The sequence below is a fragment of the Centruroides sculpturatus genome, unplaced genomic scaffold (assembly GCF_000671375.1).
Source record: "Centruroides sculpturatus isolate CEXI.00-Female unplaced genomic scaffold, Cexi_2.0 scaffold490, whole genome shotgun sequence".
Lineage (NCBI taxonomy): Eukaryota > Metazoa > Arthropoda > Arachnida > Scorpiones > Buthidae > Centruroides > Centruroides sculpturatus.
In genome coordinates this window covers 1-24,656 of record NW_019384667.1, presented here as the reverse complement: position 1 = coordinate 24,656, position 24,656 = coordinate 1, and the positions used below count along the sequence as shown (strand labels likewise).

Here is a 24,656-nt window from a genome sequence, read left to right as displayed (position 1 = left end):
AGCATTGTTTATCCAAAAGCCAGTTGTCCAAAACGTCGATTAACCGAAAGCATTCCAGTCGGCAAATTTAAATTTTTGCTAGTGCTGTGGGGCTGCAATTTTTGGCTACTCCAATATTTTTTTCGTTTGTGTGTTTTAGCTGGCAGCACTGGCATTTTTGTGTAGTGTTTTTCTGAGGACTCTGTGTCAGGAGTGTTGTGCTTAATCGAATCATTTTTGATACTAGATTAACTTCTAAAGTATAATTTTTTGTTTGTTTTTACATTTTTCAATATATTTATTTTGTTTGTACAAAATAAAGAAATAATTTTTAACGATACAATAGCCACGATTATTATAAAAATTTTCGTTAGGCTTAACATTGACGAAAATTCAACGCAAAGCGACACGCAACAGAGATAAATTTCAACATGGGCTAGGTTAATATATTTTTTCTTACCTAATCAGTTATCCAAAAAATAAGTTTTCCGAACAACCCCAGTTCCCAATTGATTTGGATAAACGACGCTCTTCTGTAACTACAATCTTTATCTCAACACCAGAGAATACTAACAAAAAATTCTTCCTAACCTGTTACCGGTGCATTCTCCTTCTACTAAAATCGTGACCAACAAAAGTAGCTCTTTACTAATGTTTTCAAATCCCAACGATGGTTCTTCTTCAGGTATTTTTGAATCTCTGATGGAATGCAGCTTGTAGAACAGCAAGTTTGAAAATACATACGTTCGAATGCATGCTTTCTGTTTATGTCTTTGTGTGGCATGCAGAGTCAATACCAATATGGCTATCATAAATTACTGTTCATAAACGCCTGCCACGCTACTAATAGTGTAATCTCTTCTTTATGATTGATGCATTGATGATCACTAAGGCTAGCTAAGTATATGCTGGCCGCCTCCAGCCACTTGATATGATGTATGTGCCATGTGGTATGTATAATTCTAGTGGATGAGAGCTCACACACATTGCACTAAGGCTTATGATGCCCTCGGCAGACCACTAACCGAGAGGACTGCCTAGTCCCCAAAAGCACGCATAGTGCTACTGTATCATTGTCCGCCATCTGGACACAGGTGGCACCATCACTACAGTCCGTGTCTTTCCGTACCATTTTCAGGTGTCTAGGTGAGGAACATTTGTTATTGTGGTGACCATTACATGTGCTGCCATTGACAGACACCTGCTGTTGCCTCTGTTTAGAGTGGTGTTGCTCCTGACGGGAATGGATTGCTGTGAAATAGAAGTAGAAACTGGGCCATCTACGGGGACAAATCCAGATTCTGTTTGGATCACTGACGAGGGCTGTGTTCATGCCTCCAGACATGAACACAGCCCTCCTGCCTACTCTTTTGAATGGCACACCGTCCCCACAGCTGGTGTGATGGTCTGGGGTGCCATCACATTTGACACCTCTAGTAGTGATCCAAGGGATTTACAAGGGATCGTGACAGCCCAGTAGTATATTAGTGACATCCTGAAGCCACATGTATTGCCTCTCATGGCAGGGATCCCTAGATCCATTTTCCTACAGGTCAATGCTCGATTACCCACAGCAAGAATATCAGACTGCCTCCACCACACATTGTCGCACTCCCCTAATTTGTCACTGATCAAACATGTCTGGGATCACCTTGGACATCAAGTTGGACAGCCTAGGAGTTTGGCCAAACTGGAGGACCACTTGCAGTAACTTTTGATTGAAATGCTTCACATCACAATACGGCACCTGTATGCCTCTATGTCCGCCCTTATCACTTTGTGTATTCATGCTAGAGGTGGTCCAACAGAGTACTATAACTTTCTTTCATTTGTACTTTTTTTCTGCAATAAATAATCCTTTTGCTTTCATTTTGTAATCACTTACTTTTATCACCATTACACTTGTGTACAATTTTGTTTGATTTTGACAACTTCTCTTTGGTGCGCTAATTTTTATGGCAATGAGTGTAATAATGAATGTTCCTTGTGGTGCTACTATCATTTTTAATAGAAGTTTAAAATTTTTTGTGTGTAAATGTCTAAAAAATTTTTTGAAAAATTTATTTGAGCTTGCTGCAGCTTGTTGACCTGCTGACAATTTTTTGTAACAAACACTTAGATAATGAATTCAATGACACTTTTTTCATTGTAAAAGCCATTCCTTGCTGGCTAAGAATTCTTCTCTGCTATTGATCTCATGCAAGTGTAAAATTTTTAATATAAAATTTGTGTTAAATGTGTTGTTTTTGCATGAATTGATAATGCATCCATGATGACTTCAATTTTTTTTTTCTTTTGCTTATTCACATTGTACCTGTTGGAGGGCATGCTTTCTTACATCCATTTCATTATATATTTGTTTTATAGGTTCTCCATTATTAAAACATTCCTACACTTTCTATAAACTATTGAAACAAAACTAGTACCTAGCCTCTTAATGACAATATGTTCATTAAATGTTGGAAATGTTAGGTGGTCACGATAGATTTTAAGGAAATATATATGGAGTTTAGATATTAAATTTTTAAAAGACTGTTTGAAACGAGAATATTCCAAAGTGAAAATGGTTAAATGAAGAATTCAATTTACAAATATTCAGAAAAATCTAAATGTAAAAATTGTTAATGTTTGAATGTTCCATTTAGTAATGAATTTTTGCAAGTGTAGCATCCTGATGATGGAGCATAGATCTGAAAACACTTGGTTGTTGGTTCATTTTTGTATACACGAATGCCCTAAATAAAGCAGTTTTTGTTTTGAGAAGTCGGAGTAGAACTTTTGTTTGGTTGACATAGTACTGAAACAAAACTAATTCCTTTTCCAATCATTTTAGCCTGTTATTTCGAATTAGTATAATTTAAGAAACATGCTGTAATACAAATTTTGGTTTTATAAATTTAAAGCAATTAAGGCAAACCCTGGATACACAGATAAATTTTCTGAATTCTTTGTTATTTGAGAATAAAAATCAATGACAATTAATTGGATTTATACTTGTTTAAGAACTATTTAACTACACAAAATTCAGCATTAACCTTTCAACAATGGAATAGTCAGGTATGGTGTTACCCCTTAGTAGTGGAGAATAAATGTGCGAAATTTTTAGAGTATTTTTCCACGTATTATTTCTCATTACTGTTTCAAAAAAAGATTTTGTAAACAGTTATATCTAGTAAAAAAAAGTCTTTCTTATTGTTACATAATTCATTTTTCATGTGATTTTTTTTTTTTTCACGGTAGTTTTTGGCGATACCCCTCAAAAGAATTTGACGAATATATACGTCCCTCACCACTGCCACACGATCGCCCTTGATGAATATATTTGTCGCTCACTGCTGATTGGTTGTTAGCATATTATATGGGAATTATCAGAAACAAGAGATACAGACACTTACGGTTAATGCTCTGAAATATTTAGAATTATATGTTGTTTTTTCAAGATTTGTAGTGCCATTTGTTTTTAATTGAATAATGCGTGTTCTTGTTGAGTTTTTTAAATGATAAATTCATAAGTGAAAAATTATTTTTACAATTTTTTTGTTTTTAATATACATCTAAAAAGCAAAAGAAATAAAAGTGTGAATAGAATTAAGGAGTAATTTTGCTTTTTGATTCAGGAAAGGAAACTATAAAAATTGTAAAGATGCAATTACATGTGTAATTTCACATGACTAACCCACGGCGGCATATACCCCATAGAAAATGCCTAGAATAAAAATAAAACCTTTGCATGATCCAAATCATTGTATACTCCATGCCTTCAAAGCAGTCTTCATGCTAGCTTTCATGCTTTAAGTAATGTTTGCTGGTATGCAGTTTAGGTTTGTAGAGTTTAGAAAAATTGTAGATGGAATACAAACAACCAAATCTGAGTGTTCTATAATAATATAATCATTAAATGCTAGATTATTTGACTATTTTCTGGCTAACTAATAACAATTATTTTGTTGTTAATATTTAGCCAGAACAAAATCAAATGTTAATAATTATTTGTAGATTTTGTTGTTGTTGTTGTTGTTGGTTAAGTTATGGCAATGCAACACTTGTGCGATCTGCCTAGGGGGATGCTTTCCGGGAGGTCTTTTTTTAAAATTTTTAAAGGGAAACTGGCCCCTATTTAGGCATTACAGACGTGGAGAAAACCCAGAAAACTCCAAATGGCCAGTCTGTCCGAGCGAGGTGCGAACCCACGACTGAACTCCCAGTGTTCAGGGTACAAAGACCGCTTTGCCACTGGTGGGCTTGATTTAATTGAGTCTAAATGTAATTGTAATTATAAAATAAGTGATAGTGATGATGATAAATGCTAAAATAAACTCAAAATTATTTTCTATTTTTAATTTTTTTCTAATACTAAATACAGCACAAGTAGGAGAGTTGATTGCTCAGCTCTCAGATTTAAGTTTATTTTACAGCAGCTGCTTGTTATATCTTGCATGTTGGGGGAGAAACCGAATGAGTGATATATCATGTGATATAACCAATCTAGCTACTTGTTTGTCTATTTTCAATCGTCCTGTTGACTTGCTTCTTTGTGGATGGTATTTCATACAATGGTAGTTTAAAGGTAATACTTCTTTGCCAGTAGAAGTTCATTGGCAACCAATTTTTTAAAAATTACTGGCTAAATAGCTTTTATATTTGGAATTTAAAAAAAAAAAACGGTGCAATATATCCAAATGAGCAATAAGGGGTTTGCAACCAATTTTTTAAAAATTACTGGCTAAATAGCTTTTATATTTGGAATTTAAAAAAAAAAAAAACGGTGCAATATATCCAAATGAGCAATAAGGGGTTACTGTACTATTGTCTTCTAATTTTAAGTTACTAAATAGTATTTTAAAGAAATGTTTGTGTAATTAATATAAAATGGATTTATATACTATATAGTTTAAACGGTAGTGACATCTTTAGTTTCAATTTAGATGGCAGAAAGTAGTAGTAATACATAAATAAGTAGGAACATTGCAGTCATGTTAGGGCTGTGTTTTAAATGCATATAATTATTTTGTCAAACCTTACTTTGTAGAAGTAAAAAAAAAGCAATAAAGTTGACAGTCAGTCTCTAAATAGTTCTCAGAAATGAGGGGACTTAACCGGAAATTGGTTAGCCTTTAAAGATAAAAGTTTAAGTAAGCATGTGTAATAAAATGGCTTGGTGCACAGAAAATGAGTGGGAGAGATCTAAAAGTGTAGCATGCATTTACAGTACATATGAGGTTCCTAGACCAATATAGACATTTGCATAGGCCAACTGCTTGGGATTGACTGAAATTGTCAATAAAACATCAGACCTCAAACACGTCTCTGGTGATTATGATAGATGAATGTGTTGGTGGCACACACAAGAATTCCACATTTTTCTAAAGATACTCTTAGTTATTTAAACAATGGAAAACTGTTTGATAACAAATTAATAGCAGTACACTATATGTACAAAGCCCAAACAATTCATCAAGACTGAGTACTCTTTCTGGAGTTAAATATAATAAAGCAAAACGGCAAAACAACCACCAGATTACATCGTGCTTTTTTTCCGCATGATTATATTTAATTAATCACTAAATAATTTGTCACTAGAGGGAGGCATTAGGTGCCATCTATTGGCTTTGTGAGATTTGTTTATCTGTGTATCTGACTGGAGATGCCTTCAGCACCCTCGTCTTATAAACTCATACCATATATGAGGGCTTTTTTTTCAAGCTCCAGTGGTCCATAAAAAAAAGTGTTGCAGCCTGTGACTTGAGAAGGGCCTAACAGTTTTTTTTTTTGAAGACTGTCATTAGTCTTGAACCTCTGCCTTTCTAGCCACTTTTCTTGTTCAGGAAAGAGGTGGAAGTCACTCAGCACTAAATCAGGACTATACACTGGGTGTTTAAAGGTGGTGAAGACTTCCACCCAGCTTAAAACTTTTTAATGTATGAAGACTTCCACCTCTTTCCTGAACTGAAAACGTGGCTAGCAGGGCAGAAGTTTGAGACTAATGAACTAATGATGATCTTTAAAACAACGTTAAAGCCATCTCAATTCACTGGCTGCAACATTCTATGACAAGTGGATGAGCTTTTCCATCCCCAGATATGACAAATTCCTCAATCTTCACAGTGATTATTGTTGAAAAGTAACCATGTTTGTACCTAACTTTCGGTAATAAATTCATTTTGTTATTTACACTTGTTTTTTTTTTTATGGACCATCAGAACTTGAAAAAGAAAAAAACAGCATACGTACTAGGTTGAGCAATGGCTGGCTGAGTGCAATAAGTAGGAGTTTAAAGGACAAGGGTGCTGAAGGCATTCCATGTTGGTACCATATGTAATTGAGGATGGTTATATCATATTTAAATATGTCTGGAAGATGAGATCGGACTGGAGGCTCAGGTAGTGTAACTGGCAATGCATCTGCACTGTAAGCAGGAGTTGTAGGTTCGAGTCCCACTCTGGGCCAATTCTTTTCTTCCAGAATATTTAAATTATTTAATAAATATTAATTTAATTATAATATTAAATTTAATAAGATATGGCACCTAATGCCTCTCTCTAGTGACAAATTATTTAGTAATTAATTAAATATAAATGCAGAAAAGTAGCTCAATGTAATCCAGTGGTGTTTTGGTGATTTGGCTTTACAAATTTATTGGGTTTTGTGACGTTTGTGTATGTATGTATGTATGTATGTATATATATATATATAATAAACTTCCATGCTGTGGGAAGTGTGTCTGCATCTCTTCATTTACGCATAAGTCTCTTTCCTATAAATGTCCACTTTCTTCACAGTTACAATGTACATGGGTGACGTGATTCTTCAATTACCTTACTAGAGAAATAAAGCTTTCATATGCGATAAATTAAACTTTTTTTATTGCAAATTAAGCAGCATACTTTAATTATTCATAAATTACAAAATTAATTTTTTCTGATTCAAAAATGTTTGTGCAGTGAAGACATGCAGAGACAGTTTCCAAGCATGGAAATTTATTATATATAACTCCAGAAAGAGTATTTGGTCTTAATGAATTGTTTGGATTTTGTACATATAATGATATGTACAAAATCCAAACAATTCATTAAGACCAAATACTCTTTCTGGAGTTATACATAATAAATATAATTATTTATTTATTATTATTATTAACAGTAATAATAATAATTATTACTGTTATTAATTTGTTATTGGTAGGATTTTGTCCAGTTATATTAGTTTTACATAGAATATGTTATCTGTTAAGAGTTTCATCAACCAATTTGCATGTTGGAATGTTTTCCAAATTTAATGTTTTGATTTCTGATGGCCTATGAATAGGCCAAAAGTGTTAGTTTTTGCATTATTTCTGTTATTATTTTGCTGCTATTAAGTAGAAAAGCAGATTTAATAGGCTGATCTACATTAAATAAGTTTCAAAATGATGCACAGAACATAATGTAATTTATTCATAGATACCTTGACAAATTGGAAATAGATTTTACCTTAGCGTATTCTGTATACTGTATGTAGATTTGACATTTCTTTATTTCAGTTTGTCCTGTGATTTTATCTACATTTATTATGATTTTAAATTATATATAACATAGATTACTTCTTCTCCTTAAATCAGAAATGTAAAAATAGTGTTTCAATAGAGGATCTTTCATTAAAGTATTTTTATTACTATGAATCATAGTTTGGATTTGTCATGAAGATAGAAATAAAGTACAGTTAATATTGTTGATGTCAGTGTTGTCAGCATAAATTTTTTGCGAAGGAATTTTTTGGTTTGTGACTGTCTTATTAATCTTCATATTATTTTGAGCTTGTTTATGTGATTTTCAAATGTACAGTAAAAACTCCTCGATATAATAGACTTTGCATTATTACAGACAGCTGTTTTATTTACTTTATTTCCAAAAAATAATAGCAAAAAATAATGTAAAATTAATTTTTTAATGATAGATGTATATTTTAACATTACGTCTAGTTTGTTTCATCTTTTGATTAATTTTGGTTTTGTTTTCTGTATGTGAAGAGTCTTTGATTTGTTACATAAACAAAGCCAGGATCATAAAAGAAAATGAAAAGCTTTAGATTTATCAATAGATAGATATATTGCTTTTACAAGTTTAATAAAAATCAGGCTTGCATACTTTACAACTGAAATTTTTCCACAATATCAATACAATAATGGATGAGTTGATATTACTATATGCAGTAGAATCCCCATACTTTTATGGTAACAGATCTACTGAAATAATGTAAAAATATAATGATTTGGCGTGTGGACATGGAAAAAACGTCTGCAAATTGCAGGTATTTTCTCTAGGTTTGTTGTCGAGATCCATTTTAACACAATTATATTGTATAGTAATGGACTTTTCAATATAATGGAAAATCTGTAATAATGAATAGTCATGATAAAACAGACTTTCATTATAATGAACCAATCTCTTCAGTCTTTTGATGGTCTATTATATTGAGTTTACTGTAACTAAATACAGTAGAACCTCGATTATCCGGATTGTTCAAAATAAACAAAAATTTTACGAATTTGCTGATTTGCACTTGGCAAATTACGATACTGTTTATATACGTGATGGAATGCATAACTTTTTTTGTTTTAACGTCTCACCCGGCACAGTGGCCGTAAACTCTTAAATATGTTTTGCGTCATAATAAAAATATAACTTGACATACGTATTTATAAATAATTTTATTTTCAAATTACATCATTTCTATGACCAATGGCGGCGTAAGGCATGGGCAACGTGGGCCATTGCCTATGCCTCACGGTTCGAAGGACCTCACGTTTTGAAGGTTTATGCATTACTTAAAAGCCACGAATGCGACGAAAAAATTTTACTCGTCATAAAATGATAAATAGTTTGTCAAATTTTTATTCATAAAAATGCAGTTTCAACTGCTTTTTATTTTATAAAATCCGTCTTCTTGCTCCACCAGAGGGCCTTTTAAACAATAGGTAGTCTGTTAGCGCTGGTCAGTAGTAGTCCAAATTCAATACGAACATTTGTTTCTTGAAAATTTGATCACGATTTAAATACAGTATTTACTTTTAATATTACCGATATGTCATCGAAAAGAAAACGTGTTGTATTATCATTAAAAGACAAATTAAAGTATTTGTTTCGATTATCTGAATTTTTCCTTATCTGGACTACCTTCATCCCCAGTTAGTCCGGATAATCGAGGTTCTACTGTATTGACAATTCAAAAGATAAAATTTCTTGAAAAATTTCTGTCAGATCACATTAGTTCTAATTTGGAGGTTCAAATTAGGGCTGTTGTGGTTTTGATATATAAATAGATTAATACAAATTTTTATTTTATTAAAGAGGAAAATATAAAAATCAAATGGAGTTTCTAAAAAATCAATTCAAAATCGTGTAAAAAATCTGTGTAAAAACTGAATTGTATATATATCAAAAATGATAAAATCTTAATAATATCTTTACGTAACAAAGCAATGATAAAAGAAGTTTAATTGTATTTATTTATTTTTTTTAATAGGATGAACATACTTCTCCAAATGTGGAAAAAGATGCATGTTTACCTCCTCCACCAGAGACTTGTACAAATATACAGAATAGAACTGTAGAACCAGCTGGAAGTGCAGAGTTATATCCTCATGTATCTGTTATCACACCATTAAATGAAGATGATAGAAACTGTGAGGAAATAACTTCCGATAATAAGGACTACTGCAATGAGTCTTACGAGAATTGTGATGACATCGATTCAAGAGATCCTGCTGAGATGTGTGAAAGTACTTTAGAAGAAATTTCGGGAAATGAACCGTGGATCATAGTTGATTCAGTCGAAGATGATTCGGAGTCATTTGAGAACAGTTCGGAATGTAGAGATCAAAGCGTGCACAATGAATCTTTTCAGGCCAGTAAAAGTGACAAAGAAGAAAATGAAAATTTATCTTGCCCCCGTGAATCCAGTCCATGTTTAATTACTATAAGTGAAGTTAGACAAAATGAACCTTGGTTGAGTGATGATAGTGGAAGTAATATTGGAAAAAATGGTTTACCAAAGGAGGAATTTATTCTCTCGGAAACCACTTGTAAGACAATTCAGGAGGAAGAAGAACCAGAAGAACCAGTTTGCAGTTCTGAAGCCACAGCAGAATTCAAAACTGATTCAGCAGAAGGTTGCTTAGTAAATCCTGTTAATTGTGTTAATGAAAATGAAAATAAAAATATAGTGCAATCAAGCCCAGTAACTGAGACAGAAATAAATAATGAAAACGTGCTTAGCGAAGACGGCAACGAAAATAATCAAACAGAGACACTTACCGATGAAAAATGTAACCAAGACGATTTAAAACAAAGTCACGAAGAGCCAATGGACATAAGTGAAATAAAAGAGACTTGCAAAGAGTCAGTGGAAATGAGTGATGCAAAACAAATTCTTGAAGAATTAGAAATTAGCAACGTAAAACAGAGTGGTGACGAATCGGTAGAAGCAGAAAGTATAGAACGAAATTGTGAAGAGTCGGTTGAAGAAAGTGATGCAAAACAAAATTGTAAAGAGTCAGTAGATATTAGTAGTGAAAAACAGAGTTGTGAAGAGTTAATGGAAGTAAGTAGTGTAGAACAAAATTTTAATGAAGAACCAATGGAAGTAGAAAATACAAGGCCAGAAAATGACAGCGACAGTGTAGAAACCAAAGAAAATAAATCTGAAAATGCAGAATGTGGACAAAAAGTGGATAAAGAAGTCGTGTCAGAATGTGAAGAGGAGAAAATAAATTCGATAGAATCTTCAAACGAAGACTGTACTTTAGAAAAAAGCAAAGACAGCAGTTCTGATAAAAAGGTATAAATTTATGTTATGTATTTTTTAAATTTAAATAAATTAAATTAGAATTATTCATTTTTTTAAGGAAATTTACAGTTTAAATGAAACAAAAATTCTGAATTTTTAAAAAGAAAGGAAGAAAATTTGTTTTCAGTTATTGCTGACATATTTTAGATTATTATAATTTGGTTGTAGCTTTATTAGAACAAAAAATCAGCAGATTGACTTTAATTTAAAGTTATTTCCATGTTCAGTAAGACCCCACTTAACACAGTGGGTGTATTCCTAGAGACAAAGCGCTAAGCGAAACAGCGTTAAATAAAGTCATTTTAACATAGAATAAATAGGGAAAGGGAAACACGTGACTACAAATAAACAAGTTTTACTATAATTTTAAGTTATTTTTATATTAATTTGCATAATAATATATGTTAAATAACATGTAAACATATGCATATGCACACAGAAATGTAAAGTTTGTATTTTGTGATGAAGGTCCTGGTTTTCTGAAATTCTTGTTTTTTGTGATAAAGTTGTGTAGTTTCATTTGTCACATTTTTTTCTTTCCTCAAGCAAATGTCGGTAGCAGAAGATTGCATCCAAAAATGCCTCATTTTGCTTTTGCACTCCTTTAAAAATCTGGATCATTTGTTACAATTTGATCAATGATTTCGGTTATCATTACCAAACTTTTACTAAGGAAATTTGTAGAGAAATTCTTTGGGGTTCTTTGTTTTTGGAGTCACAATTTTCCAGTTATACATGAATTTCTTGTTTTGCCAGTTCTTGGAGGTTGTTGTTGGTAAGGCTCTCACCAGAAACCTGCAGTAACTCCCCAATAGCCTGCTCGTCTACATCTCCTAGTCCTGCTGTTTTGATTAGGTTCACAATTTGGTCAACCTAACAATACAGCGATAGGCTCTTTTCGTTGAGAATTCTTGGATACTTCCAACCATAACTTCTTCCACACTCTGTTCATGCATTTATCAGTTAATTCTTGCCAAGCAAAGTCGATATTTCCTATAGCATGCATGATGTTATATTTTTAATTGCACAAAACAAACATAGATTTAAGGAAAGTACAGCACTATGATAAATTGCCACTTTTTGCAAATTGGTTTGGGAATAACCATATTATATATGAATCAATGAAATGCCACGTTAATTTGAATCAGTGTAAATTTTGAGCATTTTTAAGGCTTTGACCAGACTGCATTATATTGAATCAGTGTTAATCAAGGCAGCATTAAGCAGGGTCTTAATGTACATTCATTCCCTGGTATGTGCAGATTGGTTCTGGGACTTGCATATGCTAAAGTCTCTTATATAAAATGTCATAGTGCATATGATATACATATTCCCCACATCTTTTATCCTCCTGTAAACTTTAAATCATTTCTGGATTATTTAGAATACTTAATAGAATGTAATTGCTATGTAGATAATTGTTTTACTATATTGTTTAAGGAATAATGTTTTGCAGATGCCACTATTATAGACTTAATTACAAAGTACACATCAGTAATGATGTAACATTTTCTTTTTTTGGAACATTTCGGAATTTTTTAAAATATTTCCAATTTGCAGTTGGTTTAATCTGCAGATGCAGAGGGCTGACTGTATTAGATACGTTTTGAATTCCTACAGTTAAGATGGTTTTCACATCACTAGATAGCAAAGCATTTGTCTGCCTTTTTGAGAGAGAGTTACGAAGACTCATCATTGATTTAGAGCATGAAGAATTTCATTTGGATGGTCTGATCCAGAGACGTTTGATCCTATTCTTCATTTTCTGACTAACCCAAATGCAGATCACATCTATTACAATGGGCAAAAATAAAACAAATCATGTAACTCGTAGAAAGTTAGTGCCTTGTTCCATCAAATAAATTCTTTATCATTGCACTTATAAATATGATATAGTTACATGAACTTGGTATAATTAATTTTTCACATAATTTGCTGCAAAGTCTTTGCTTTGTATCAGTTTTATGAAACTTTCTAGTCAAGTGAAAATACTAAAGTTCAGCTTTAGCCTTTTTACTTGACAAGAAGGTCTTATCCTGATATTTTAATTTTGTCTTTAGTGCCATGTTTTCTCAATTCTGATGTACCATTGAATCTAACATGCACCCAGTTTTCAAGATGTAAAAATCTGAAAAGTTAGCTTGCAAATGTAGTGCAGCCGAAAAAAGTTCATTCATTTAAACAGTAATAATTGTATTTTTTGAAAAAGTATTTTATATTCGTGTTTATGGTTCTTCACAATGCCCACATTTTCGAATGTATTCTTTTATCAGGTATAGAGGATATGTGGACCAATCAAAATTGCTGTACAGTTAACAATTTAACAAGATTTTATAAAGAAAATCTTCACCAACATTTATATGATAAATAAACTGATACATTAAGAACACAACACATAAGAAACCATTGCTACACTTGAGTGCCTGACTTACTTGCTTCGTGAAATTTTAATACAAAGACTGCTTTCTCTGCATCAGTGTAGCCTGCCGTTTTCTCAGACATGATTGACGCAAGCACCATTTCTGGAAAAATGTGTGTTACCAATACTGAATATAAAATAATATTTTACAATAAACCTGTTATCCTTTTGTTATTTTCATCACAGTAATTTCCTGAACTTATTTACCATATTATGAAACATCCTTTATATTTAAAACGTTGTTACTATGCTTATATTGCTTTTTGTGCTTTTATATATAAAAGTAAGTAATATATCGTTAGCTATTATTACTTTACTTTATAATAATTTCAAAAAACTGTAAATTGATGAAGAAATTTTGAATTAATTAACTGTATTAATAAATTACATTTTTTAGATCTCGGAAACTGCAGAGAATAAAAATCACTCAAAAGAAAAAGTAAGCCAAGAAATAAATTTTGAAGAGAAAGATTCGTCTGCAATAAATGAAGAAGAGAAAAAAAAGGAAAGTGAAGCTGAAATAAAAGTAAGAAAAATTATGTTGTTGTTCATTTACTTGCATTTTATTGCTGTTGGAATATTAAACCACAGATCTACAGGTTAGGTTTATTCATAGTTTTGTGATATGCAAAGTCTCGGGGCAGTTAAGGCATCGCCTACATCTCTTGGGACCAGGTGTCAAATCCAGGCAGCCAAAATACTAGGAATTTTTTAGAGAGTGGTCTGTCTTGGGTATGTCTGTCCTCCTTTCCTTGCTGCCTAGCGGAACCTACAATTGGCTTGAATAAAAAGACCCATTTAGTGCCCACAAGGCAGACAGAGTTTAAAAAAAAAAAAAAAAACTCTTATAGGGAAAAAGAGCATATGCAACTTTGTATTTATATTAATACTTAGAATTATTACAAAATTTAAGTTAAAACTTCTAATTCTCATTTGAAGTGTAATGAAATAAAGTATTTAAAAGCACTGATGAGTTTTTTCACAGTAGACTTTTAAAAATAATGAAAAATAAGATTAAAAATTTGTATTGCATTACTTACGTTAAAACATCAGTTTTCTAATTTGAGTTTTATTTCTCTTCTTTGTTCAGTTGATTAGGTCGTCACTTTAACATTTTAAATTAAGAATTTGGCTTTATTTAACAAGTAGTAATAAAATGAAAATTTGCTTGTAGCTGAACGCTTTTTTTGTTGCATTTTTTTATACAGTAGAACTTGGATAATTTGAGTATTTCCTCCAAACCCTTGAATTTCCTACAGAAGTAATGTAAAAATACTATTTTAATTTGGACCTTTTTTTTCTGTTAATTCAAAATAAAATTGTGAAAAATTTATGAAAATCAGTTGCATTATTAAGATAAAATGTGTTCAGGCACTAATGTTAGTAATGTTAATTGGGAAATTGCAGAATATAGTATTCAGTGTGTTTCTTAGCTTCAACCCATTTAAAAATTTGTTTTTTTTAGCTTTAACCGGTTTGTTGAGAGAGAGAGGAAAATGCAAGCGAAGCAGGCTTTTGGGCCTTCAATAAATTTGAAGAATTAGCTTTTAACAAGCAGAATACATTTATATTTTAAAAAATCCAAGATTTTTAAGAAATTAATTGGCAAAAGTACTTCCGTAACATTAAAAATTTGTAATGCAAAACAGTACTTGTACCTATATATAAACATCAACTCACAGCCCGAGTAGATAATAACAACACCAAACGATCGCCTAATTATCGCGCTATAATATGGCTATTTTAAATGATTGGAACTAAGTAATTTGACAATTAGAGGTAGGCGTTAGGCGTCATCTCTTAATTAAANTGTTCTAAATTTATTTATTTAATTATTATTTATTTAATTATTAATTTAATTAAGAGATGGCGCCTAACGCCTACCTCTAATTGTCAAATTACTTAGTTCCAATCATTTAAAATAGCCATATTATAGCCCGATAATTAGGCGATCGTTTGGTGTTGTTAGTACTTGTACCATATTGTATTAAATTGTTTGTTAGTTTACAGTATTGTATTTTATTTAACATATATTTTTAATGTCAATATTCAAATTTTTGAATAATTCAAATTTTTTTATGGTCTCTTCAATATTGAATTATCCAAGTTCTACTGTATATACTGTATAGAAAATTGTGAAAGATAATACATTTCTAACAGAGAATATATTTTTACCGTGTCTAAATGATAAAAAAAAATTAAATTCGTTTACAATAAACTGTGCAAATATGTACATATATAAGTGAAAATGCTTAAATTGATATTCTACTTAATAAAAAAATATTTTTTGACTACTTAAATTGTCATATTACTACTTTAAAAAACTCCTATATTAACATTTATATCAACAATTGCTTGTTGTAATAAGTAAACAAAGTATAAAAGGAATTTCTTTGGCACGGCTAGAAGCAACACCCCCTATAGGAGCGGTAAATGTGTTAAGAACTATTGGAACAATTATCCACATTATTATAAATTTAAATATAAATCTATTTTATTAACTAGAATGGTAAAATTATACACATTAAACTTAGAGTTAATTTTGTTATATTTCAGGGTTATATAACAGATACCATGAATGAACTACTTGGATTGTTTGGTTATGATAATGTAGACGAAAGCATGAAGGATAACTTAAAACTTGAAAAGATCAGTTCTTCCATATCAGGAAGTAAGCTTTTTTTAATTATATAATTTTGTATTTGTAGATTTATAGCTATGATCAAGTCTGAATCTATAGAGATAGTTAGATAGCTTTATATTATTGAACTTTTATTTAATTGATTAAAAATAATTTAACGAAAAATAGTGCGTAATATATAAATTATTTAGTGTGAATTTTAATTACTTAGTTTCTGTTATTTATTGTCTTTTTTTATTTTCAATATTACTCTTTTATTTTCACTTATAAATCTTTAAAGTAATTTTTAATAAATTTTATGTGTTAAAATAAATTCTCTTATGGAGAAATATGATAGTTTCAAATTTTCTTTATTAGAAAAAACACCAGAACTTTCTGACCAAGCATCTTCCAAATCGGTTGAACCTGTCAAGAAAGATTCTTCAAGTCGTGTTTGTACCGAATGCCATGCGGTATGTTTTATCTAATGCATATTTATGAATTTTATTTCCATGTGGCTTTGAGAAATAGCTGTCACAATCAAAATTATCTTACATTTATTGGAACATCAAAGAGAAGAGTGCTTCCTGATCAAATCAGTGTGAAAAAATTACAAAGCTGCCAATATTTCAACTTACTCTTTTAGAAAAATTAATAAAAGACATGACAAACTTTATTTTCTGTATTAAGTTATACCAGAAACCAAGTTTCACTTTTATCTGCAGATTGTTCTACTGCCAGCTGCAAGAGAGATTTATGAACAAATTTATCAGATGTTTAAATGTTTAATTCAATTTTTTTTGTTTTGTTTTCTATAATGAATACTGCATTTTCTGTTTTCTGCAGTGCAGAGGCTAAAACTCAATTAGGTTTAAATTAATTAAATAATGAATTAAATACTTCCCTGAAAACTGAACTTGCCTTAACCACAGTACTATTACTCAAACCTTTGAAATGCAGTACAATTTTTATTGTCAAATGCTTTTGATCATCTTAAACAATCTACTTCAGGACAGAAAGAAACACATTTCAATTTAAAAAGAAGATTGAAAGCTGGAATGTCCTCTGGAACAAATTGTTTTTGATTATTAATGTTTTAGAACAATGAAAACATAAATGTGCATGTTGGGCCTTTACTCAAATCAAAATTTAAATCTATGTAGAAATCCAACATGTGTATATAAGTTTTTATTGTTATAAAACGTTATTTTAGTGTGTTTGTTTTTGGTTTTGATTTGTGTATTTTATTTATATAGGTTATTTAAAATGATTGAGAACATTTGAAAATAAAAACAGTACTGTATTTTAAAGGTTTGAGTAATAATAATGAATTAAGTATATAGAGGGTTTACTATATACTGCTAACTTGAACCAATTTTTTTTTTATTTTTCAAAAAATTGTACAGTAATTTTAAATTTCTTGACAATAGACAAAGTTTAAGTTTTTTTATAGCTGTATACAAAATTAAAAACCTTCAGCTAGATCTAACTGCAAAATACAGTAGTTAAATTGGCAACATGGAATTTGCTATTGACTCAGCCACTGTACTGAGTAAATATATACAGATATCCCTTGTATAACACTGTAGATATGTTCTGAAAAAGTGTCATATTATGTGAATTCATGCTATATGAAACAAAGGAGTAATGCAAAACAGGATTAGGTTGTAAAAATTAACAAAAGTATAATTATCTTTTTTACTGAGAGAGAAATATTTATTAAAGCAATCAATAATTAATTTGTGAAACGAGGGCATTTTCTTTTTACAAAGTATAATTTTCTTCTGAGCCATTTTGTTGATTTTGATCAGAAATATCAGCAACATCTTCGTTGTTTTATTTTTATCATAAAAAATTTTTATGGATGGTAAAATAAAAATACGTTATTAATCGAAAATTTGTTTTAGTGGGTCACATTTGTTTAGTTGAGTACCAATTTTTTTTCTTCAGAATTTGTGTTTGAATACCAAATTGTTCGAGTACCAAGATACTACTGTATTTTGTTTGTCATCTTTACGAATGATTACTTGCCTATTGTTAAAAGAAAGTTTAATGACATTTGGCTAAAAATGTTTCAATAAATTTTAGTAAATATGAAGATTAATCTGTACATATTAATTCTGTATTTTATATTTTAATCCAATTTATTTTTTAGTGTTATTCCTTTACATATCATTATATTTTTGTAATTTTTATACATTTATATGTAATTTAAATTCCATGCACCTGCAAGACAATCAATTTGAAAAAATATTAGTTGCTTATTCAGATTCTATTCCTTGAATTTAAATGTTTTGTTTTCTNTCTCAGTAAATTATCATCTATTAACATCCCCTTTATTTGAAATTTGAGAGGAAGGTGTTATTTTTGAGGTCGGTAGATAGTAAGTGTAGCCCACACTAACTTCTACTATTAATATCAACAACCCGTTAATTGTTATATTGTCCTGTAAATTAAAACTCTTCCTGATTTTAAGTCAGTCAAATTATCATGTTATTATTTTATTGTATTGGAAAGAATGTTTTCTTTAACAACTAGTTTTGTTATATCTGATAAACTGCAACTAAAAAATAAAATTAAACTGCCATATCAGTAACCCTGGGGTTTCCAGTAGGCTGGTCTCCTCAGTTACATACAGTATGCCGGTTCCGCAAAAATACAGTATAAACATGCTACAGTCTAACGTATATCAATATTTGGCTTAAATCTTGCTAATTAGAAGTTATTTTATTACATTTTTTCCAAATACTCTATACAGGGTCTTACAAAAGGAATGCTACAATTTTAAATTACTGTAATTATACTAATTATTACTTGAGAAGTATGCATTGTAAATTGATTGATAGAGTGAGTGAGTTTTATCTACCATCTGCATCCAGAAATGGCAACTTTGCAACAGAGATGGTGGAATGGAGTTGCCATTTTTGTTTATGGTACTTCCTAGAGGCAACAGACAAAATGACATTTGAATATAGGTGGTATATGAAACTTGGACAGTTACTTTAGCAGTTGGTGTATGTTTCATACTTCTTGTTTAATAATTAATATAATTACAGTAATTTAAAATGGTAGCATTCTTTTTGGAAGACCCTGTATATATGTACAGATTTACTTTTGGCCAAATCATTCTATTAATTATCAAGGAATTAGTTAATCTGCAATTTTATATGGGTTATGTTTCATATTTTTCACAGTGTATTTTTAAAAATGATACAGTTTTGTATAGTAATGTAACTTATTTGTTAATGTTTATATTATTATTATTATATTTTTTAAATAAAAAATTATAGGATTAATAATATTAATTTAATTTTTACTGAATTCCAAAATGCTGATTTTTAAATTTTATTTGGCTTACAGATGATAATACACAGCCCAGTGGAAAACCAATTATTATTCCTGTTCCGTTGCCAATATTTGTTCCGGCACCGCTTCATATGTTTAACCGTCCCGTGCCAACACCTATGCCCTTTCCATTGCCAATTCCGGTTCCAGTGTTTATTCCGACGACAAAAACATCCTCATCTGAAATCTTAAAGCATATCAAAGAAATTCAGGTATTTATTTTACTTCATAAAAAAATCAATGAAAATTTACAATTATAAGAATTTTGTTAAAACTTTGTTGAATGAATTTTTGAAATATTTTTATATTTTGAAGGAAAAAATACCATCTAATCCGTACGAAGCAGATTTACTCATGATGGCCGAAATGGTGGCAGCAGACGGACAAAAAACACCAAAAGAAGGAAGTAAGTATAATATTTTGACACTTTCAAAACATAGAAATTAAACTTTGATAGATGTACAAATGATTTTCAACTTTTATAGAAATTTAGTAAAAAATTATGAAGTGTCCATATACATGGTGGACATAATTAAAGTTTCTTTATTTAGAGCCCTATGCAGCTGGAACCAATAAGCAGATAAATGCCAAAATTTATATACAGAATATGCAAATGATGCAGAAAGTTTTAAAATTTAGTTAAAAAAACAGGAAGTTAGGAGGAAAAATCTTGTTTTTTCTTGTAAAGTACCAATATTGAACTAAACTGTATTCTTTATCATGGAAATGTTGCAACTTTGGCAGTTTTAGTTTACCTTACTTTTATTCGATTATAGTAATGCAGTACGGGACAATCTGCAGAGAAGGGAAATGTCTCCCAGGCAATCTTTTATGGGAAATTGGCCCCTATTTAGGTGTTACTAACATAAAGAAAACCCGGAAAATCCACACAACCAGAATGTTGGCAAGGCACAAATCCACGGCCAACTACCAGTGTTCAGTGGTTTTATCCACTCAGCCACTGGTGGGCTGCAACTTTGGAAGACTTAAAGGATTGTATTACACTGCAGATAAGAAGCATCACCAGAGAGCTGTTGCGGTCAACTCTAGAAACATACTGTTCATCCCATCATTCAAGTGTGATATTTGAAGGCCATTGCCTTCAAATATCACACCTGAATAATGGGGCACACATTGAGCAATTCTCCTTGCATCAGTAAATGGCCACTGTAGAAAGCATTTTTAATACAGAACCAATAAATTTTTTCCATTATGTTTTTGCTGTTTTGTTTTGTGTATTGATAGCATTGTGTATAGTTGTATATAATGCTATTAATGTACAGTATAACTGTTTTAGATCAATAGAAGTATCAGAAATGAAGCTTTTTGTTTAGTCTCAAGTGGCTTCTCATAGATATTCAGCCACCACTTGTATTATTTTCATGTGGTTAATAACCACCACATGGTTAATAATTATCTTAGGAAAATTTTTATTCCATTTGTCTAAATTCAAATATTAAGAGATGCCATCTCTAATAAAATTTGTGTATTCAAAAAATATCATATACTCTAAAAGTTTACTATTTAAAAGATATAATTTTTATATTAATTTATAATAATAATAATTTCAGGCCCAGTAAAAAAGTCTGTTGGTGATCAACTGGAGTCGTTTAATTCCATTGATACAAAAGATGCAAACGAATCATTTGAGATGAAGGAGTCTCCTATGGATCAGGAAAATGCCATTGTTTCCTCAGGCTTAGGTTAGATTAAAAATATCATCTTTGTAATTTATCATAAATTTAAATATGTAATATTGGATAGCTTCTATTAAAATAGGAATAAACTTATTTATAAGTGAAACTGACACAAACAATGGTTTAACAAATAAAATAAAAAAGAGTAAGATTTTCAAATTGAATGACTTTAGTGTATTTCTTGCAAAAAATTTGATGCTATAACATTTTTTACATTGGAACAGATGTTAGTTCTTTATTAGTGCCTATTTATGTTGAAATATGAATTCAAATCTTACTTTTTTAAGAAAAAAATGCACTATTTTACAGTGAATTTATCTTTAGATATTTGTTATTTTAATATAAGGATTTATTAATAAATAATCAACTAAAAGCAACAGCATGACTAGTTGTCCCTGCTGGTTATTTATTGATATGCCCTTATATCAAGCAGTGAGTGTGATTTAGAAAACAGTAATATCTATTTATTTATAAATTCATATCATGAATTTTAAGTTAAGGCTACTTTAATTTGCTTATTTAATAATCTTTCTAGTTTTCCAAAATTAATTTCACTTCTAGACTTGTGAAAATGCTGTATGGCTTATTATTATTAGTTTTTCTCATATACATGTAAGAATGTCGTAAAAAAAATTGAATAGTAATTAAGACTTTCTTAACTACAGTAATTAGTTAAGTCCTGTTGTAGACTAGACTACTACTCTCATTAGTTTAATATATGTTATATACATCTCCACTTTGTGTATTAGAAAACTTTTTGAAGACTTATTGTATAAAATATGTTTTATATTACACTATAGTTAGGCTCCTGAAGATGTGTGCTTATATTAAAATGGCATGAAACCTTCCGAACAGAGAGAAAACTGAGTCAATATAATTTGTTACAGTACTTTGATGACAATTTTAACATTTAACTGAAAGTTTTGGCATTAAAGTTGTTGTTATTGATTTCATTCATATAATAAGCAAGTTTTGCAAAATATCTACAGAATTGAAATATTAGACAATATTCCAATAATCATACCATTACTACTTTATGTTAAAAGATCATAAAGTTAGTGTTTTGATTTTAAAATTGTAATTAATAATTTATGTCCGTAGGAGGTTAGATATTGTTTTTTTCTTTATACATGTTTATTCATTTACCTAATGTATTTTTGTCTCCCAGCCAGAGCTCTGACTGGTCTCAAAACTGGATTAAAAGGAGGAAGGTTGTTGAAAAGGCATGTGGCCATAAAATGAAATTAAATTTGGAAAAATTTTGAGATTAATAATACTGAAGAAGAACAAATGTATTTCTGATCAATGGATTGATGTGTGTTGTCAATTATTTTTAATATAAAAATAAGTATAGAATATTTATGTTAGTTTTATATGTGATCTTTGAAAAGAATGTTACCATTTTAAATTATTGTAATTATGTTAATTATTATCTGAGAATATCGTAATATACATTAAAACATTGGAAAATGATTCAAGTTTCACATTGCCCACTAGTTTTTCATCGTGTGCACTTGGTTTTAAGTGGTACACATCCAACCGATATACAAATTCTTTCTACATTTGCAGTAGCATATCCATTGTCAATCTTCCACAATTCTACAATTCATGGTTCCTGCAGATTACTCATGTTGCACGATGATGAACGATTCAGAGTTCTAAAACTGCAGAATGTTAAATGCCTTCTCCATTATGGAGTTGCCATTTTTATTTACAGCAATTCCAAGAGGCAGTATATTACATGTTTGACTTTTGTCTCCCATCTGCAATCAGATGATTACTCTGTCAATCAGTGTACATCACATACTTCTTGGATAATAATTAATGTAATTACAGTTATTTAAAATGATGGCATTGTTTTTGGAAGACACTGTATATGGATGTATATTTATTATTTGTTTGATATTGTTTCAGAGCAAGAAACTTCGGGTCAAGATGAGTTATCTTCTCCAGAGAAAAGTGAATCTCGTGCTCGATTACGAAATACAAAACGAACCAAAAGCAGAGGCGGCAGGGGGAGAGGAAGAAAAAAGACAAGACTAGATGGCGATTTTTCGGCTTCTGATACAGCTATGGAAGATTCTGTTTCTACTCAATTATCTACTGTAAATGAAAGTCTAGATGAGCCTGAACATTGCTTAAAGGTATTGAAATTGTTTTATACTTAATTATATATGTTGTAGATGGATTTTAGCAAATAAAAGATATTTCAATTAAAGTAGTAATGAGTGTAATTATTATTTAAAATTGTTAAAAATAAATTGATTTATAATGTAATGCATTCTAAGCTGTTACTGTAATCCTTGCCTGTTACATGAGATGGTCACTTAAGAAAATAAATTTTAGTTATTTTTATCCCAAAAATCATTATTTTTACAGACATGATAGTTTTTTTGCGGGTAAAAATTTAATCATTGACGCTTCGGATATGATTGAATAGTTAATAATGTAGAATTCACGAAGTGCTACAGCTAGAACTTTTAGAAAGCATTAAAATCGTAAATAGTAAATGATATTAAGTAATTGCAGGTGTTCAAATTTCAGTACACATTTGGAGTTAATGCTTGGAAACATTGGGTATTAGAGAAAAATTCTCAGCTCGAAAAAGGTTCACAGTCATTAAGAAAATTAAAACTTTTTAAGACCGATATTCTACAGTTGTCACCCGATGAATTGAATTATTCTCTGTGCCTCTTTGTTAAAGAAGTACGCAAGCCCCAGGGTGACGAGTATGCTCCCGATAGTATATATTATTTATGCTTAGGTAAGAATTCTGTTTTGTATATTTCAAAAATTATAAAATTTGTCAATATTAAAAACCTAAAAATCTCCACTTTTCAGGTATTCAGCAATACTTATTTGAGAATAATAGGATTGATAATATCTTCACAGATCCTTATTATGAAAAATTTACTGAATGTTTGAATGATGTACTTCAAAAATACGATTCTGTAAATAATGAAGGTAAAGTTTAAATTAACATTACTACGAAAAATTGTAAAAAAATTATAATTTGTAAAATAGTGTCTGTGCATTTTCCTTCATAGTTCATTTTATTTCAAGAATTGAAGAAGAAATACTGTGGGAAGCCAAGCAGCTTGGAGCTCATTCTCCTCACGTTCTTCTTAATACATTGATGTATTTCAATACAAAATATTTCTTTCTGAAGACAATTGAGGATCACATGCAGCTGTCGTTCTGCCATATTATGAAACACTGGAAAAAATCATCAGTAAAAGGTAGCACAGTAAGAACGGTGCTGTTAAGATACTATCCACCGATATCCAAGGGTATTTACTTGGTGATCTGGTTAAAATTTTTCATTTTATTGTAGATTTTTTGTGATTAAGTTTGTTAAATTACTCGACAGAAACGGCCAAAAAGCAGCAGCGTCGCGAAGAGCAGCCCATCTTTGAACAGCTAGAGAATGTAGACAATCCGCTTCGTTGTCCTGTGAAATTATATGAATTTTATATGTCAAAATGGTATTTTTTTTTAATTCAAAACAAAAAAATTATTTTTAAAAATAATAATTTCACTGATACATCTTTTTCTTCTCAGTCCAGAGAGTGTAAAGACAAGAAATGATGTGTTTTACTTATATCCAGAAAGATCGTGCGTTCCAGATAGTCCAGTTTGGTATTCTACGCAGCCATTGGGAAGAGAGTCTGTGTCCAAGATGCTGCAGAGAATAAGGATGGTGCGTGAAATCCACGAAATAGATGATGACCAAAAAGGATGAACGGAAGATATAAATAAATGAAAAATATAT

At 30.5% G+C, this 24,656-nt stretch overlaps 2 protein-coding genes across 4 annotated transcripts in view; both read left to right on the top strand.

Moving 5' to 3' along the window:
• Positions 1-16,433, top strand: part of LOC111626673 (myb-like protein X) — a 36,141-nt gene extending 19,708 nt beyond the window's left edge. Inside the window, exons 2-6 of the mRNA XM_023370152.1 lie at positions 9,481-10,794; positions 13,620-13,748; positions 15,779-15,893; positions 16,221-16,315; positions 16,374-16,433. Of these exons, the coding sequence (XP_023225920.1) occupies positions 9,481-10,794; positions 13,620-13,748; positions 15,779-15,893; positions 16,221-16,315; positions 16,374-16,433 (1,713 nt within the window). The remainder of the gene's footprint in view (positions 1-9,480; positions 10,795-13,619; positions 13,749-15,778; positions 15,894-16,220; positions 16,316-16,373) is intronic.
• Positions 16,434-19,206: 2,773 nt separating this feature from the next.
• On the top strand, positions 19,207-24,644 carry LOC111626666 (zinc finger MYM-type protein 3-like). Of its 3 annotated transcripts, none has more exons than XM_023370127.1 (9): positions 19,207-19,399; positions 19,503-19,593; positions 20,759-20,890; positions 22,799-23,028; positions 23,429-23,648; positions 23,726-23,848; positions 23,932-24,174; positions 24,255-24,369; positions 24,446-24,644. In XM_023370127.1, exons 1-9 carry the CDS (start codon positions 19,280-19,282, stop codon positions 24,624-24,626), a joined length of 1,455 nt encoding a protein of 484 aa, XP_023225895.1. In that variant the 5' UTR covers positions 19,207-19,279; the 3' UTR covers positions 24,627-24,644. The 3 variants fall into 3 exon arrangements, with proteins under 3 accessions (XP_023225895.1, XP_023225896.1, XP_023225893.1); XM_023370128.1 differs by having other exon boundaries at positions 23,414-23,648; positions 23,932-24,123; XM_023370125.1 differs by having other exon boundaries at positions 23,414-23,648.
• The last annotated feature ends 12 nt before the right edge of the window (positions 24,645-24,656 follow it).